Source organism: Natator depressus, chromosome 13, assembly GCF_965152275.1.
Source record: "Natator depressus isolate rNatDep1 chromosome 13, rNatDep2.hap1, whole genome shotgun sequence".
In the NCBI taxonomy this organism is placed as follows: domain Eukaryota; kingdom Metazoa; phylum Chordata; order Testudines; family Cheloniidae; genus Natator; species Natator depressus.
This window is the reverse complement of record NC_134246.1, coordinates 30,624,665-30,643,110: the sequence shown is the minus strand read 5'-3', so window position 1 is coordinate 30,643,110 and position 18,446 is coordinate 30,624,665. Positions and strand designations below refer to the sequence as shown.

The window sequence follows — 18,446 nt, the reverse complement described above, 5'->3', positions numbered from 1 at the left end:
GCAGTCATTTGGAGATTTGCCCATTCCTGGAGGAATTGCTGACTTCTGTTTTTTTAAATGTGGGCACTCTAAATGCCAGTTAGAATGGGACAAAATGCTGCCTTTTCTTACTGCTCTGAAAGAAACTGGCTAGAATTTTCTGGGACCTCTGAGGTGCTTGTTGGAGCATACACATTCCAGGGAGCCCTTGTGTCAATGCACAGGTGTCTTGAGGCATCAAAAACATAAGAGCTAGAGCAGTTTATGCATGACTGTCACTGGGGCTGCAAGATCTGTGAGTGGGACTCCTGTGAGATCTTATCTACAAAAAGGCAGAATTACAAGTAAGTAAGATTCTCTTCCCCACTCTGGTCATCTCTAAGAAGTTCAGTGTCATTAAGCATGGAAAATGTCTTCAGTTTTCTTTATAAAAAGATTACATACAAAAATTGAATGCAATTCTAATATTGGCACAGTTCAAATAACAAAGGGTCTGGTGCAGCTCCCTTAAAAGCTGACAATAAACCTCCCACTGATTTCAGTTGGAGCAGGATTGGGCCCAGTAACAGGAAGTGCAGAATGTTAAAGTTTCAACTATACCATGTACAGTTTTATATAGTATAAAATTTTTAACCATTTGTGTCTGAAAACAATAGTTACAGAAAGGTACGTACATGTGTTTTGCATTGAAATAATACGTTTGTATAGCAAGAATTACTAAGTTAATAGTACTAGAACTGAAACAAAACCTTATTTAAATATGGACCTGTGTCAGATTGTCACTGAGGCTTCATCCTGGTCTCTGCTTAACTCTGGAGGGGCCATAGGGTTTTGCTATTAGAGCTATATAGGCAGCAATTCAGTTTCTACATTGATCACCCTTTTATTGGAGGGGAATGAGACTTTCTCCTGGGGCCGACATCCCCAAGGTAAGGTCTGGACAACAATTTGTCCCAAATAGAGCAAGTCTGCATAATCTCTTCTGGGTTTAGTTCCTGAATTTTTTTATTATTATTATTGTTGTTTTATTTTGTGGGGGTTGTGCGTCTTTCTTTTAGTTTAATTTTATGTTTTGTTTTAATTCTGGAAGATATGGAGCTGCTCCACATACCAGCTTGGGGAAATTCACTCCTCACCTTCTTTGTATATATAATTAATTTGTTTGGTTTTTTTTAGCCCTTTTGTTCTCTTCCCCCCCTTGTCCACCTTTTCTCCTCCTTCAAAATTTCTAGCTCCTTATTTTAGCTCACTTTCCATTACTAATCTATACTCTGGCTCAGTCTGCTTCCTCTCACCTGTTACAGTGGGTCTGTAGCCAGGAAGCAAAAGTGGGAAGCACTAGACAGACAGTTAAAAAGGGGTGATGAGCATCGTGTCCTTCCATGGAATGCTCTGAAGTGTCTGGGGCAACTTTCCGCATTTTAGAAGACATTTCAAAACATTCACTTTAGTTAAAACAGCTGTCTTGAATTCTGTAGTTGGGTATTTTGCCTGTGTGGCAAATTATGCTTTGCGTATTTCTCATTTATCTCTGTTGCACACATGTATTTTCAAAACGTCAGGAGGTCAACATCTAAAACCAAAACAGGTTTTCCCTTGCCCCTTATACAGTGATAATGGACTTATGAGAGTCTCCCCAGTCTTCCTCATTCCACAGTCCCATGCTTTGATATCTCCTGATTCAGTATATTAACTCAAACTGAATGTCTGTGTGTATTTTTGTTTCATTTCTATAAACTTGCTGTAAAACTTTGAAACAAAAGTAACAGACTTCTTTCCTTTTTATTTGTCCTGATCTTTCTAGTTTTCCTTGACTTTTGCTTCCTTTTGTACTCACTAATCTTTCTTTTTGCTTTTTCAGTGTCCGCTTTACATCCAGTTAAAGATGTATAAACTAAAAACCACTTCTATCTGAACATGTTTTGTGTGTGATTGCTACCAGTAATCCTTGAGATTATTAGAATTGAAAAATTGGAGGAAAATACTGTTCTGTCAGCTCGTTTGTTGCCCAGTGTAATAGTGCCTTGGCACTATTTTTAAATCATGCTTTAAAGCAGAGTGGGTTTCAGTTTGACAGCACCCTTTTACTTTTCTGCCCTTTCCCCTTGTGGACCCAGTCTACACTAGCACATTCCCTAAAATCTCTCACTGGTGCAGCTCCGCTGTTGTGCAGCCATGGGGAATTTTACAAAAGTGCTAGTTTAGACAGGGCCTGGAGTTCTCCTCTTTGTTCTTGACACATCCTCGGCTGGCTTCCTTTTTCCTCTGCTTGCTTTCCCTCCTCCCATTAACTCATTCTTTCCCTTGGGTTTTCCTCTGGCCCCTCCCTTGGCAGGATTTCTCTGCCTCCTCTTCCCTTCCCTTATTGGGGAGACCTGTTTTGGAAGGGGTACCTGCCTTTTCTTTTTTTGGATGGAGAGTCTTTTCTTCTCGACTGATCTTTCTATTGCCCATTTTACCACCATTGTCTTAGTGGTGGTAAGAGGGGCTACTTCCACCCCATCCTTCTTGACTGGCCTGTCTCCTTCCTATTTTTTGCACCACTCTTCCCCTCCAGTTCGTAGGGTGACGGAATGCCTCCTCTTCTCCTCTCCCCATTTTTTGGGAGAGGCTCTCCTTAATCCCAGCCTCCTTGGAGACATGGTACATGGATCTTGCAGTCTATTTGTGGGGCAGGGGGCGAGAGTCTCTCTTCTTCCACATGTCCCTCTCCGCCTTTCGTGTTGTGCTCTCCCCCCCCCCCACCCCCTTTCCATGGTCTTCTCTGTCTCTGCCCCAAGGTCACTGGATCTAACCATGAACCTGGGTGTTCAGAATCTGTTGGTGCTTTCTAATGTACTTTGCAGTCATGTGTTCTCCCTATAGATGGAAGATATGTCCCAAAGGATATGTCTAGACTAGAGTTTTTTACTGCAGGAGTTAACTACAGGCATTTGTGTAGTGTCTAAGTTTACATTTATAAAAGGATAACTTGAGTTAATTGGGAATCAGTTCTCTCAAAACAGGGCCCAAACTCTAGTCTAAACAATCTCTGTGGCCCTAGGGACAATAAACATGTTTCTCAGTTGAGTTAGCCAATTCATGCCCTTGTAGGTACAGTTTAATACTTTTAAGGTTGTTTGAGCTGGCCATTTTGTAACTATTAGGTTGAGCTAATTTGATCGAAAAACACCTTTGTTCCTGTCAGTACAGCCTGTGCAGAGAGCCACGCAGGGAATAAGGGAGAGTCAGGAAGGGTTTTTTCCTCTCAGGCCTCTCTCTGTAACAGGTTTATGTAAAAGAAGATAGAGCCATAACACAGTCCTGTAAATAATGTTCCCTCGTGCAGTTTTGTCCCACTTCCACCATCTTTTTCATTATCAAACTTAGAAACGCCTTAGAGGAGAGACTTTGTTATCTTATTTATCTGTAAGGTTCTTTGTACCCCGTTTTAGACTGTGTAAATGGGACTAGTGGTAACTTCTAGGAGCTGTTTGGAAATTGCAGTTGGGTACTTTTCATGGTTTAAAAAAAAAAGACAAACACAAAATGCAGCTACAACCTTATCTACACTAGAAAGTTGTACCTCTTTAATACTGACATAGTTTAATACTGGTTAACTTTCAAGTTTAGACCAGGACTGTGTGTGTCTGCCTTCAAGGTATCTTCACGTTCGATGATATACCTGGATTGTGATGCTCTGAATAAGGATTGAATAAAGGTGACTCAGCTATCCTCTCACTTCTGGAGTTTTTTTAGGTACATTGATAGGGGAAGCTTGAACTTGTACTGTGGCTACCCTTGCTCTGTGTGGATGAGGTAATATTTTTTATTGGATCAACTTCTGTTGGTGAGAGGGAGAAGCTATCGAGCTACACAGAGCTCTTCAGGTCTGGGAAAGCTTGTCTCTTTCATCAAAATAAGCTGGTCCAATGAAAGATATTATCTCGCCCATCTTCTCTTTAACGTCCTGGGACAGATACGGCTGCAACGACGCTTGCTCTATGTGCTCATCTACTAGAGGATTTTGGTCTCAAGGGGTATCAGTTTGCTACTTTTTATGATCTCTGATTTCACTCAAAAATGGTTGTGATTTTTATGAAAAATGAGTGGGGAAGGTGGAACTACAATGACATTTTCAATCTTTTAATTTAATTGCTGTTCTTAAAATAAGGTGGGATCCAGATGTTGTTTTCTAGGCCTATATTTCTCTTAAGTTTATTGGCTTTTTCGTTACACAGACACTACATACATACATACTCACGCATATTAATCTTACTAATTGAGGTATTCATATTGAGGTTTCATTTGTTGATGTGCAATTCTTGACTTCAAACAGTGTGAAGAGTGTCTGTGCTGGCAGCATGGAGTCTGTATGGGTTTACTGGAAGATAATGTACCTGAGAAATATACCTGCTATATTTGCCAAGATCCTCCAGGTACAAAGATTTCTAAGGTTACAGACCCTTCTAATACATGTAGTAATTTTATTAGCTTTTTATATCTATTACATACTATATATGTATAGTTTTTGTTCTTATACCACTAATTTCTGCCCTGTTAGTTTGTCTGTCCTTTTTAGATTATTGGGTTTTTTTAAAAAGTGAATTTAATTTTGCTTTCATTTGTTATTGTTTAGTCAACATTGTTCAGATGCGTTACGTGAAACCATAACAGGAGTTGGAATTAAATGTGTATAATTGTAAAGATACTCCGCATAGAACGTATATTTTGCTGGTAACACAGATTTAAGTTGGGGTGTACTATCTGACTGGAAAATACAGATCAAGTTGTCTAATTTTTCAGTCTGTTTTATTTTTGAGCTCTCCTGAGAGTTTTAAATTTGTTCGAGACTAATGGTAAATTGTTGTTGACTAAGTGCTAGGAAGCTTTAGGTAATGCTATAGTTTGAACTTAGTTAGCCAAAGCAATTAATTGATGTAATATTGAACCAAGTAATGTTAAAGATGGTAAATAGACTAAAAACGGAATAATTTAATATTGCATCACTTTGGATATGTAATATTTATGACAGTGGTATTTTCCCACACAGGCCTCTCAGAATGTAGCAATGTGATGGAACCTGTGCCTGACTGTTGTTACAAACCACCACTTTTATTTTAAATATGCCTGTTTTGATGGCTGTGGCAGGCTCATCAATAGCAGTCCTGTAGACTCCTTTAAGGTAGTGCCAGACCTACCTCATGAAATTAGCCAGCAGGAGGCTGTTTCCTAACAGTCATCACTCTCTCTCTTCTCCCCTCCCCTCCCTTCATCTCTGAAATGCACTTGTGATCCACTTTTTGTGTCAACCTAGATACCGTAAGAAGCCATCAAAATTAATTCCTCTGTGTCATGCACAATCTAAATTATTCAGATTACATCACCCCATATCTTTTTTATCCATTCTGGAAATAATAATATAAAATACATATTCTAGTTCATACAGGAATTAATTCAGGGAAATCCTATGACCTGTGTTATGATCACAGTGGTCCCTTCTGGACTTACACTCTGTGATTTAGTAATTCCTTCAATTAATCACTCTTAACAAGTTTGCTGAATTTTTTTTGGAGAAGATTAAGAAATCTGGGGCTTGTCTCTCCAGTTCTCTTAATTGTCAGAACTTGGGGCAACTGACAAACTGTCTTCTCCACTGTACCCAATATCTTCAAGGGTTTGTGTGTTTTCTACTTTGATCTGTGCCCACTCTGGCTACTTAGAAAGCTGTTTGCTACCATTGTGTTGCTGTTGTTGAAGGGATATTATCAATACATCACTTAATAAGTGGTGGATGCCAGTTGGTTATGGCAGTTCACCCCTCTTCAAGTCACAGGAGTGCTTGCTAGTACTCTCCCTGTCTGACCTTTCTTTTTAGGAGACAGTAAACCAGAAGGGTAATGGCCTTTTGGCTCCAAGTCCATCTCTAAATCAGTGACATCCTGGATAGGTTTAAGTCCAGATTCAGTCTGTCTTAGGGAGTTGAGACTGCCAGTCAGGGTCCTAAATGATCTGTAGATTTTCGATTAGGATGAGTTGACATTGATCTGTGTGTTGTTGTATTTGGCAGCTTTCCTACCACTGACCGCATGTTGTTGCTTTATTTACTAAGGGATGTTGCTGGTGTGCCTGGAACTCCTTTGCAGTGGTTCTAGTCATACCTACAAGACCTCACATTGTTGCCAGCCAAGCCTAGTGATTGTTATGAGTGTGCTCTCTCCCCTTTCCCATCCCTGCTCATTGAGATGGCATGCTTGGAAATAATGAGCTTAGTTGACATTAATCTTGACATTATTTTCAACCACACCCTAGCCATGGAAATTCATACTGTGCATGGAATGAAAATATTTTGCCTTTATTTATCCCGTAATGACCATTGAACAGCAACACGAGGCTTTGTGAGAGAGGTTCCGTGATTACAGTTCCCTTAGTAGGGCTCTGAACAGGGGATCCTCCCTGCTGGTGCGGAATGCAGCAGCACAGGCAATGACCACACTGAGCAATGATGTTCGTAACATGCATCCACTCTGCATTCTTATGTACCTCCTGCCCGTAAAGTTGTGCATTGATTTTAAGTTGGCCCTGTTAGCTGTCAAAACCCCCTAATGGATATTGACCTAGCTATATTTTAAAATTCTTCTGGGAGCCTCTTTCAGATAGGTCTGTGTTGTAACTCTTTTGGGCCTTATATGAGCAGGTGACTTGTTCTTTGCTCTGATGTTCCCCAGGCTGTGGAACAAGCTCTTCCTGGGGCAGCTGCAGAAGCATAACTTCTACTCTTCCAAAACAAGCACACTTCTGTTGAATAGTCTACTTTTCAGAGAGACCCTCTGTTTTAATCAGTTAGCGCCCAGCCAGAATGCATTTCCAGGCCCATCCCACGATTTTTGTTGATGCCCCTTGGCTTGGCTTCTTAATTTGTTTTTACTATTGTGTTTATCCCATCTATTTTATAATGTGATAACTCAGATGCATTTCAGCTGTTTCTGTGATACCCCAACCTCCTCAGCAAGGGGTATTCATATATTTGCATGAGGTTTTGGTCAAAATTGTAAATTTCAGTGACTGCATCTTGGTACATGCATTCTACTTATAAAACGTAACCGACTAGGCATCAAAGAAACTACTGGTGATGGGAAGTTCACAGCCCTGTCGTGTATTTGTTTGTCTGTCCACAGACTCTTTAAAATCATTTGCACTGAATTATATAATGTCTTTATGCCTGAAGATTTAGTAACTGGAATGTGCAGTATTCTGTTGATAAGAATACATCAAAAAGATGAAGATGTCTATCAGTTGCAACTGTCTGGCATGGAAGTCCTCACTGAATACTGCTGCTTTACACTTGGGTAGAATTCCCTGGCCTGGAGCAAGGTGTCATATGTACTTCCCACTTCATATGTTCCTTCTGTCTTTGGGGCAGTGGAGTGTCCCATGTCAAATAGACTTTTACTAGTGCTATTGTTAAGAAGAGTTACTATTAATAAGCTGGTGCAAGATTTATATTAGTCGATATCAAGCTAATGACAACTATTACCAGTAATGTTCACATACCAAAGTTATCTTAATGATTATTTTATTCCACTCATTACTGTTGCTTTAGGTCAGAGATCCAGCTTAAAATACTGGTATGAGAAGGAGTGGTTAAGTAATGGTCACATGCATGGCTTAGCATTTCTGGAAGAAAATTATTCCCACCAGAATGCCAAGAAGATTGTAGCCACTCACCAGCTTCTCGGGGATGTGCAGAAAGTGATAGAAGTACTGCATGGACTGCAGCTGAAGATGAGCATTCTACAGTAAGCAGTGTTTTGAAGTCTTAATTGGCATGTACTAGATGTGAAACAGATTTCAAAGAGTAGAAAAATAACTGATGATGCAGATTTATTTTGATTTTATATACTGTTCCATGGGTATATAGGAATGGAGTTTGATTTGTTGAGTTGTGATTTGCCAAAAAAAAAAAAAAGCTGCTTGCTCCTTGGTGCAGTGAAACTAATTTATAAAATATAAAAAATAAAATATTGGTGTGGGGTGTAGATATACTGAAACGGAAGCCTGGAGAAGGAGAGAGCAAGCAAAGTATAGAAGAAAACTCTTCTAGAATATTTAAACAGAATACAGAAAAAAGCAGAATATGGATGACAGGTATACATCTATCTTTTCCATCTCAATGCTACTAAACCATAATTTTGCTACTGGGAACATTATTTTTTTGCCCATCTCTTATTTCTCTATTATATATAGTGGAATGAGAACATTAATATCTCAGCAGCCTTTCAGTGGCTTGCCCACCACTTTATAATCTATTTGAGCTTTATTTTGTGGTTACCAACGCAACCAGAAAAATTACAAAATGTTCCATTATACATGCATATATGTATTAGTAGATGTGGACAGTCAATAACCAACTTTTTCTGCATTTTTATGAGTTGAGCAACATTTTTCCAGTTTTCTTAATGTTCTGGGGATGAAAAAAATGAATTATCCTAACGTCAAATCCATCAGTTTCAGAATGTGATTTCTTAAATGTTTCTCCATTCACTGATCAGTCGGTCACATAGCAGCAGCCATTTGGAAAGCAAAGCTCTTGGTGTCTTGGGCCTCTTTTAGAACTTCTTCTCCTTTCACCTCAGTCTGTTGTGTCTGCAATGTGATAATTGCAATACCTTTAAGTGTTTGAATAGTGGATTGCAAAAAAAAGATACAGGGTCATGCATCATGGAAATACTATGTATCCGTTCATCATGGGATTCCTTAATCACCTCTGTGGAATACTTTTCTACTTAGTAGGAAGGAGGTGAAACTTAAATATCTCAGGATCTTTAGGACCTTTTTTCCCAGTGTTGTACAACAAGGGGACATGAGAGTTTTAGATCTTTAGGATTCTTCAGCTATTGAACACAATATCTGTTTTGTGGCATTAAGGTATGGAACAATACACAAGTGTTTTGCTTATGGAATTTTTTTCCTTTTGGCTTCCACCTTATCTTGACCGGGCTGTAAGGTATTGTACTGAATTAACTCTGTTTCTCATAAAATGCATCATTAAAGAATCTTCAAGAGATTTCTAGATTTGAAGAAAGAGTAACTTGATGTTCTTCTTTGAGTGATGTCTCTGTGGGTGCTCCACTCCAGGTGATTGTGTGCTCCGCACCTCTAGTCAGAGAATTTTGACAGCAGTGCCTTACTGGGTAGCACATGTGCTATCCCCATCTCACGCCTATAGCAGCAGTTCTAGCGCAGTGTGACCAGCCACCCCTCGGTTCCTTCTGAACCGCTCTTGGTCCGAGTTGGAGCTTCAGCAGTGCCTCTACAAGACTTACCTTAGATTTAGATTCAGGATTAGCTGCATAGTGTAGTAGATTGGTTAGTTAGAACTCATTCCTATCCCTTTTCTTTGCTGCTGCTTGGGGGACACGCATGTGCTTCCACTGCCCCAGAAGTGCTTCCACTGCTACAACCTTAGGACCCTCACGAGGAAAGTGAGGGACCTTAAACTCAAACTCATCTTTATGATGAAATCTCTCCTCCCGGAATCGCAAAGTCCTCCCAGTCACCTACCTTGGCTTCTGACAGACCTCCCTCACTGACTCTGCACAGGAGGGACCTGTCTCCTTTAAAAAAAAAAAAAAAAAAAAAAAAAAGCCCTAGAATTTCTATTTTCACACCCTCAGCCAAACTCTTGGTGGTAGAGGCAGTCAACAAGTGGGACAGGCAACACCATTCAAGGACCAGCCCATATGATAGAGGGGAAAAGACTGAATCTTTTTGGTCATAAGGCCTTTTCGTCAGCGAGATTACAGTTCAGCATAGTCAAGTGTGAGGCCTTGATGGTGAAATACAACCATACACATTACTCCAAACTGTAAGAATGTATTGATTTTATCCTGGAAGACAAAAAGGTGCAATTTAGGTCAGTCATCTCAGAAGATCACCTCCTGGCTTGAACAGCTGTACAGACTTCCTTAGAATCAGCAGACACGGTGGCAAGATCCATTGCAACCGCCTAGTCATGCTACAGGACTCTTGGCTCCATCTGTCTGGATTCCCAAGGGGGGAGATGCAATCCACTGTAGAGGATCTTCCCTTTGAAGGTCCATAAATATTTGCGACTAAGACTGAGTCCCTCCATACATTGAAAGACTCTAGAGCAACTCTTTGGTCTTTAGGCATCTACACACCTGCACAAAAACGAAAACAAGGCAGATATTACTTATCGCAATGCTCAAGGCCAGTGTCCTACACACAGCCACAGAGGCAGTACGATAACCCAGCGGCAGAGGCAAAGACCCACAAGGCATAAGCCACTTCCATTTCAGTCTACCACCTCGCAACAACCTGAATTGAAACATCAAATTTGAGGGTTTGGTCAAGGGCCCAAGAGACCTCCCCCAATTCCAGTTGCTGAAACCACTTTCTACCAAACATCCATTTACAGACCATTTATTACCATTCTACCCAGCAATTATTTACAATTATTACTTTGGACAAATGAGTACTGGAAATTATCACCACCGGTTGTTCCATCCAGTTCACCTCCACTGTCCTTCCCTGTCCCTCTTCAGGGACCCCTCTCATGAATACCTTCTAAGACAGGAATTAGATCAACTCCTGCAGTTGGGTGTGGTAGAGCTGGTACTGGTACAACCAAGGGAAGGGATTTTGTTCCCATTATTTTTTAAACCCAGAGAAAGACATGGGGTTGGAGGCCCATTCTCGACCTGAGAAACATAAATTTGTCAAAATAAAACTGTTCAGAATGGTTACTTTAGCAACAGTAATTCCAGCACTGGAACAAGAGGACTGGTCTTTGGCCCTCGACCTGCAAGATGCATACTTTCATGTTGCCATACATCCATCGCACGGGCAGTTTCTCCAGTTTGTTTTGGGACAAGATCACTGTTAGTACAGAGTTCTGCCCTTTGGCCTCTCCATGGCTCCCTGAGTTTTTTCCAAAGGTCTAGCAGTGGCGGTAGTCCACCTACGCAAGCAGAGACTCATGATAGACCCAAATGTAGATGATTGTCTAATCAAGGCCCCAACTTGGGAAGAAACGGTTGAAGCCACACAAGACAGTATCACTCTTTACAAAATTCGGTCTCCAAATAAACATTCAAAAGTCAGTGTTGACACCTGTGCAAGAACTAGAATTCATTGAGGCTCACAGATTCCCCCTACAATGATAATCACAACATAAATTCCCTCTAACCTGCGTGGCCGCCCAGCAGCCTATTAAGTGCCACGCAGGCGCTCAGGGCTGCGGCGGGGAGAGATGCCTCGCCCCCAGCCCTGGACCTGCTGCGGCCGGGGGAGAGGCACCTCTCCCCACTAGCCCAGGTACTGCTGTGGGGGAGTCCTCTCTCCCTGCCTTAGCCCCAGGGCAGCCTGCATCCCAAACCCCTCATCCCTGGCCTCACCCCAGAGCCGGCACCCCCGGCTGGAGTCCACACACACCCCGCACCCTAACTCTCTGCCCCAGCCTTGAGCCCTCTCCCACACTCTGAACCCCTCGGCCCCAGCCCCCATCACATGAATTTTGTCTCTCATCACGTCCATATTGATGCACATAACAAAATTCATTTCACACATGCCTGGGAAAAATTAGAGGGAACACTGATCACAATGGACACTTCCCTACTGGGCTGGGCTTCCCATTTAAGCAACTTAACAGTACAGAGCAGGTGGCCTCCTCCAGAACCAACACTGCACATAAACATTCTGGAACTGCGAGCAGTTTGCAACATGTGCACATTTTCTTCCCATGATCAAAAACAAAATCATACAAATCCTGATGGATGTCGCTTGCATGTTCTATATAAAAAAACCAGGGAGGAGCAAGGTCACACTCCTTCTACACTGAGGCCTTAAGACTGGGGAACTGGTGCATCCAAAGTCAGAACAGCAAATGTCTAACATTTTGCTTCAGAGCAGGCGTAGGGCCAGGATCCAGGGGTAATGCCTTCCTCCTCAGATGGGACGCGCCTCTTCTTTACGCTTTCTCTCCTACCCCGGTGTTGTCCAGGATGATACAAAAAATCAAGACCGATCAATCCAGAGTCATCTTGATAGCCCCCACATGGCTCAGGCAAGCTTGGTTTCCATACCCGCAGCAGATGTTGGCATGTCCACCGCACGTTCTCCCACTTCTTCCATGTTTCCTGTCACAAGATGCAGGCCAGATCTTGCACCCAAACCTGGAGATACTCCACCTGAGAGCATGGCTCCTCCCTAGTACCAAGGCAATGAGATGACCCGTTCAGAAGAGGTGATGGATATCTTGCTAAACAGCAGATGGTTGATGACACGTTCAGCCTACCTCCACAAATGGAAGAGTGTTCACACATTGCTAGAACAAACACATCAGAGCCACCACTTCCACTCCATCACTAGTCCTCTACTGTATACTTCAATTAAAAAAATTAGGTCTTTCATTGAGCTCACTCAGAGTACACCTTGCAGCTATCACAACCTTCCACCATAAAATGGTTGGGTTCTCAGTCTTCGCCCATCCAGTTACAAAACAATTCCTACAAGGTGTCCGGAACCTCTATCCTGAACTCAGAGTCCCAATGCCTCCATGGGATCTTAATTTAGTACTTCATTCCCTTACCGGACATCCGTTAGAGCCCTTGGCTACATGTACACTATCATACCTTTCAATGAAAGTAGACTTTCTTGTTGCCATCACATCTGCAAGACCCGTAGGAGAACTTGGGGCCCTCTTGGTATACCCCCCTCCACATACACAATCTATTTCAAGAACAAAGTAACTCAAGACCACATCCTAAATGTCTATGTAAAGTACCCTTCTCATTCGACCTCAACCAACCCATCCAAGGTTCCTGCATTCTTTCCTAAACCTCATAAGAACAGGCAAGATGTGGCACGCCATACTCTGGTTCAGGGGTTCTCAAACTTTATTGCACCATGACCCCCTTCTGACAACAATAATTACTACATGACCCCAGAAAGGGGGACAGAGGACTGAGGCCACTCAAACCCTGCCACCCCAGGTGGGGGTCCAAAGCCTGGGCAGTGGGGCTCAGGCGTTGGCCCTGGGCACCAGCAAGTCTAACGCCAGCCCTGGCGACCCCATTAAAATGGGTTAGCGACCCACTTTGGGGTCCCAACCCACAGTTTGAGAACCGCTGCTCTAGATGTCAGAAGGGCACTAGCCTTTTATCTCAAATGGACTAAATCATTCAGGAAGGCACCAAAACTATTTCTCTCAACTACAGAGAGATCTAAAGGAGGGGATCTATGTAAGCAGAGACTCTCCAAATGAATTGCAGAGTGCTTCCACCATCTCTGCTTCCACCAACACAAAGTACAACCCCCACCAGGGGCTAGAACACATTCCAGCAGGTAGCTCTCTACAGCAGTAGCCTTGCTTAATAATGTACGTATTACAGACCTATGTAAAGCAGCCACTTGGGCATCAGCCCATACATTAATTCAGCACTACACAATAAGGAGAGATTCAACATCTGACACTTTACTAGGACTCATGGTCCTATCATCAATCATAGACCCAACTTCGAAGCCCCTCCTATCCACCGACAGGCACTGCTCTACAGTCACCTGAAGTGGAGCACCCACAGGTACATCACTTGAAGAAGAAGAAGAAGAGATGGTTACTCACCTTGTGTAGTAACTGAGATTCTTTGAAATGTGTCCCGCTGTGGGTGCTCCAGTACCCACCCTCCTCCCCAACACTTGAGTTCTCGCAAGATCTTCTGTGGTAGAGAAGGAACCGAGGGGGGTTGGTCGCACAGCGTTAGTTAACTGCCACTATAGGCACAAGACGGAGACAGTGCATGTGTGGCCTAACCAGGCACTGCTGTCAAAATTCTCCGACTTGAAGTGCAGGGGCACACAATCACCTGAGCATCTTGAAGAATCTCGGTAACTGCACAAGATGAGTAAGCGTCTCATACTGATGTACAGTTGAGAAAAACCTCTTCATATCCTTTTGGAAAACATTTGGAGAGTGTTCTTCAGCACTCCTGAAGGAAAAAGGTGAAAAGATCAGTATTGGCATTGACAGATTCAGTGTAGTGAGAGCCAGCTTTCACAGGCTGTTAGTAAACAGTGCCTGGGGTCAGTGTTAGTTTGTTCCTTGGACAGCGCCTGGGATCAGTGTTCCTTGGGTGCTTCACTTTCAGATGTTCCTCCTGTCTGCAATAGGCCAATCTGTCCTAGACTGACTTGTGTTGCTTCTCTTGTGAAGCTAACCAACACATTGGTGACCCTGACAAACCCTTAGTGTAATACTGATAGAAATACAAGCCATAACAGTAATTGCACTAATGGGACTGTATTGCTACATGCAATATCAAACCAAAAAGGCTAAATTACAACACCAGGTTAAGAAGGTGTAGTTGTGTTTCTAGAACTGGATTGGAAAAGACTTATCTATGCAAGCCTCCTAAATTGGTGAATAAACGTGTACTTGAAGGCACTTCTAGAGAGGTGGACACTGTCACATGTTGAAATCCTTATTTTTATTGGGGAATTCTAGCCCTTTACTGACCAGATTTGCCCTTTTAAGAAGATTTGTTTTATTAAAGCAGCACTTGTCAGTTTTGGAGTAACTGCCGTTCCATGGTCTGTTCAAGGAGTTTCTCTTTAGGTCTCAGGCCTCCAACTGTCAATTCTCACTGAGCCAGGAGCTGCCTCCCTCTCCCTCAGAGCAGTGTTTTAGGCTTTTAGGTCTCCCGCAATTCACTGTGATTATCCCAGCAGGTCTGACTTATGGCTTACTTAGCACCTGCAGTTTCACCTTCTTCAGGGACAATGACAGTGGTTCATCAGTGACCACGCAGTCCTCACCAGGTAAACTACTTTTATTTAAGACAAAAGCACTACAGAAAACATAAAACAATAACATTTAAATACATACTTAAACTTATAGAGGTCCCCCATCTTGTCTGTGGAAACCCTGGCAGGTTCCAGTCCTTCAGACTCTTTAGCAGCTAACCACCACTTGCTGTCGGTTGGCTCAAAATCAGGCCCCTGAATCAATTTAAATGCAGCCATTATATCCCAAAAGACTTTGTTCCCAGGACTCCTGAAACGGCTAAAACCAGTCACTGTCCCTTTGCCAAGGGGGCAGTACTTCAAAGTCTGGGTGTCTCCATAATCAGCATTGGGATTCTGCATAAATCACCGCTTAGTGATCTCAGATCCCCCAAGCAATCCACACAGTGAGCCAGGAGCGCACACATACATATAACATGTATTGGTACAAAGGTCTGTGGGCCCATATTGTCTGGACACCTCAGACCGTCTCTCTGAAGTTCTCATGCTTTCAAGGTTTGGCTTAACGTCCAGATAGCATTGAATGCATCCGATGAAGTGAGCTGTAGCTCACGAAAGCTTATGCTCAAATAAATTGGTTAGTCTCTAAGGTGCCACAAGTCCTCCTTTTCTTTTTGCGAATATAGACTAACACGGCTGCTACTCTGAAACCATTTATAAAGTTGAAACATCAGTCTCTGAAGATGCTGCATATTTTAGCAATATCTGTCACAGGTACCAACAGTAGTCTCCTACAACATGTAGAAAGGAAACTTTAGCCACTCTAGCATGGATTTGATTGGAGTGTTTCAGTTGTGCAATTGTGATATGTTGCCTATAAGATGAATATAGCAGACAGCTCAGTTGCAAACATCTTTAGCCCAGTATTATCCATTTATCATGTCTTCAGAGAGCTGTTTGAATATGTTTTTTTGTCTCTGGCTCTTTATTCTGTGAAGACAAGTCTTGATAGACTGTTCAGTGGCATGGGGATTTCAATTTCAATTACTTTGGATTTCAAATTAGATGAATACTTCTCCAGGATCTTCTCCAATATTCTTTCAGGAGTTAGCCCAGGCTGTCATTTCTTCTAGTTTGGGCCTGGTTCTAGTATGTGTGGGAATAATTTGTGCAGACATTTCGAAGATGCTAAATACTTTGCTTTCCTTTTTGTTGCTGTTGACCCCTAATGGATAAGTGAAGGACCTCAATGAAAATTACAGAAACCTAGTATTCATATTTATCTAAAATTCTTGGTTCCTCCTTACACTATTTATAAATATACCCAGTCCCCCTGCTGCTGAAATAAATTCTTGCAGGGTTATTCTGTACTGTTCAACCTGATGGAAATTGAAGTAAACTAACAAATTTCTAGAAAATAGTTTAGTGGGAAAGGTATGGGGTTCTGGTGTACACAAAGATAGGCTTGGCTAGGTGTGAGACTGCTCAAACAGTTTACTTAAGTAATGGAATAATTTTCAAAGGAAGGGTCATTGAGGAACCAGTACAGACATGTATTATTAGATTTATGGATTTAGTTTGAAGGACAATTCTGTACAGGTTGCTAGGAATGAATTAAAATGACCCAGAGGGACCTTTCCAGTGCTGTGATGTGAAAGTTCATTTGACTTAAGAAGCTTGCATTTGAAGCGCCTTGCTTCCTGTTCCTTTATTACAGCTTGTTTCTTAACAGTAAATTAGAGTTTCATATAAATGACATGTATATAAGAACAAAGAGCAAATATCAACTATTTTTCCAGTTTTTATTAAGAAATGGATTATTGCTTTACGTGGTAAAATCAGAACATTTTTTTAGAATAATAGAGAAAAGAATACTTAATTGTCAAACAAATCACAATGCACAAGTAATTCCTGGCATACTCATCAGAGAAATATATTTCCTGCTAGGAAAATTTCTTGATCTCAGAGCTTGTTTGAATTCATTTTCACAAGTTTTTCTTCAACTATTAATACATGAGAGAATTATTGTTAAAGCCAAATACTGGGTGTGTTTGCTGTCTTTATATGTGTGAGAGGCTGGGGGTGGGAGTGTTGGGATTTTTTTGTTTTGATTTATGGTCTTGTAATCTGTTATTGGCCATACTTTCTGGAGGTTCATTCCTACTACTCTAATGAAATTTGTATTTATGTTTGTATGAATAGAGGACTGTTTCAGCTCTGTATGTACATAAACTAATCACCTGTTTTAGAGCAAACAGTTTCTCAGTTCTAGTGTTTTTAAATATTTCTTTTTTACAATCAAAATAAAAACATGAAAACAAATTTCTGCTTTCATAAAGAAAATTCATAGATGATTCAGGGGATGTACCAATAACTGAAAATATTTTCTCTGAATTTAGTTAACACATTTTTATAATTGAAATTTAACAAAAGTATTTGCATCGCAAAAAATGGTGATATGAACATGCCAAATTTGAAGTAGTTCCAAATTGCACTATGCCTGCTATACCTAAACATTGTGGGATAGAGGATAACTAATGCCATGGCATTAAGCAGAAAGCATTATTAAAAATAGTGACTCTAATGAAAAAAGCTTCTTTTGAAAGATACTGAACAGAGATCACTGGAAAGTGAAATCTCACCCCAGAATATTTAGGGAAGCTTACTTGTGAGGAAGTTCATCAGTTCTGATGTGTTTAAATAGAATGTTCTCATTTCACTTCTTTGTAAAATAAGATAATAAAGAAACTCTGTCATTTTAAAAAGTTTAAATTTAAAAAGTGATTTTTACTTGTTTTATCTGTAAACAGAAATAAAGAGCATCCAGACTTAAAACTTTGGTGTCATCCTTGGAAGCATTTTACAGTGGATGAAAAAATTCATACGAAACACATCATTCATATTGAAGAAAACTGCTGCAAAGAAGAGACCGTAAGTTACAGAACTTTCAATGGGACAGCTGAGAAACCTTCAACCATTCCTTCTATGGAGGAATCCTATATTACCAGTGAACACTGTTACCAGAAACCTCGGGCCTACTACCCTGCTATAGAGCAGAGACTAGTTGTGGAAACCAGAGGTTCAGCCATGGACGATGGAGTGAACAGAATAAGGGAGAATGGAGATGATGCCCTGTCAGAGAGATTTGGATGGAATCTGGACAGAGAATTATACAAGTTGGAGAATGAGTCCAAGCACAATTACTCTAAGGTATGTTATATTGGTATAGCCCTGTTTCTCTAGGGCATTTGTTTTTACTAGGCTAATCCAGTAAGCTTTCTAAAAATCCTTGACTGCTTTGAGTATTATCTGTGTTGATCCCCACTGCTGATGCATGTTTACTTCATGCTCCAGGGTCCAGAATTTTCTGGTCAGCAGTGTCCATTGGGGTTGCATGTGCTCTCCCCCCAATCTGAGGGCATGTTGCAAAGTGTTGTTCCACCCACCCTTCTTACCACATGTGGCTTCAGGGGAATAATCACTTCTCTCGATCTGCTGGCGACGCTCCTACTAATGCAGCTCAATATGCCGTTAGCCTTCTTGGCAACAAGGGCACGCTGTTGACTCATATCCAGCTTCTCGTCCACTGTAATCCACCGATCCTTTTCTGCAGAACTGCCACTTAGCCTGTCAGTCTCCAGCCTGTAGCAGTGCATGGGATTCTTCCATCCTACGTGCCGGACTCTGCACTTTTGCTTGTTGAACCTCATCAGATTTCTTTTGGC

General features: G+C 41.5%; 1 protein-coding gene across 7 annotated transcripts in view; it reads left to right on the top strand.

The window, feature by feature from the left end:
• The window catches only part of PHF20 (PHD finger protein 20), a 176,293-nt gene that overhangs the window by 147,774 nt on the left and 10,073 nt on the right, over positions 1–18,446 (top strand). For all 7 annotated transcript variants that reach the window (XM_074970384.1, XM_074970389.1, XM_074970388.1 and 4 more), the window contains 3 exons: positions 4,298–4,397; positions 7,562–7,757; positions 17,532–17,931. In XM_074970384.1, the coding sequence (XP_074826485.1) occupies positions 4,298–4,397; positions 7,562–7,757; positions 17,532–17,931 (696 nt within the window). The remainder of the gene's footprint in view (positions 1–4,297; positions 4,398–7,561; positions 7,758–17,531; positions 17,932–18,446) is intronic.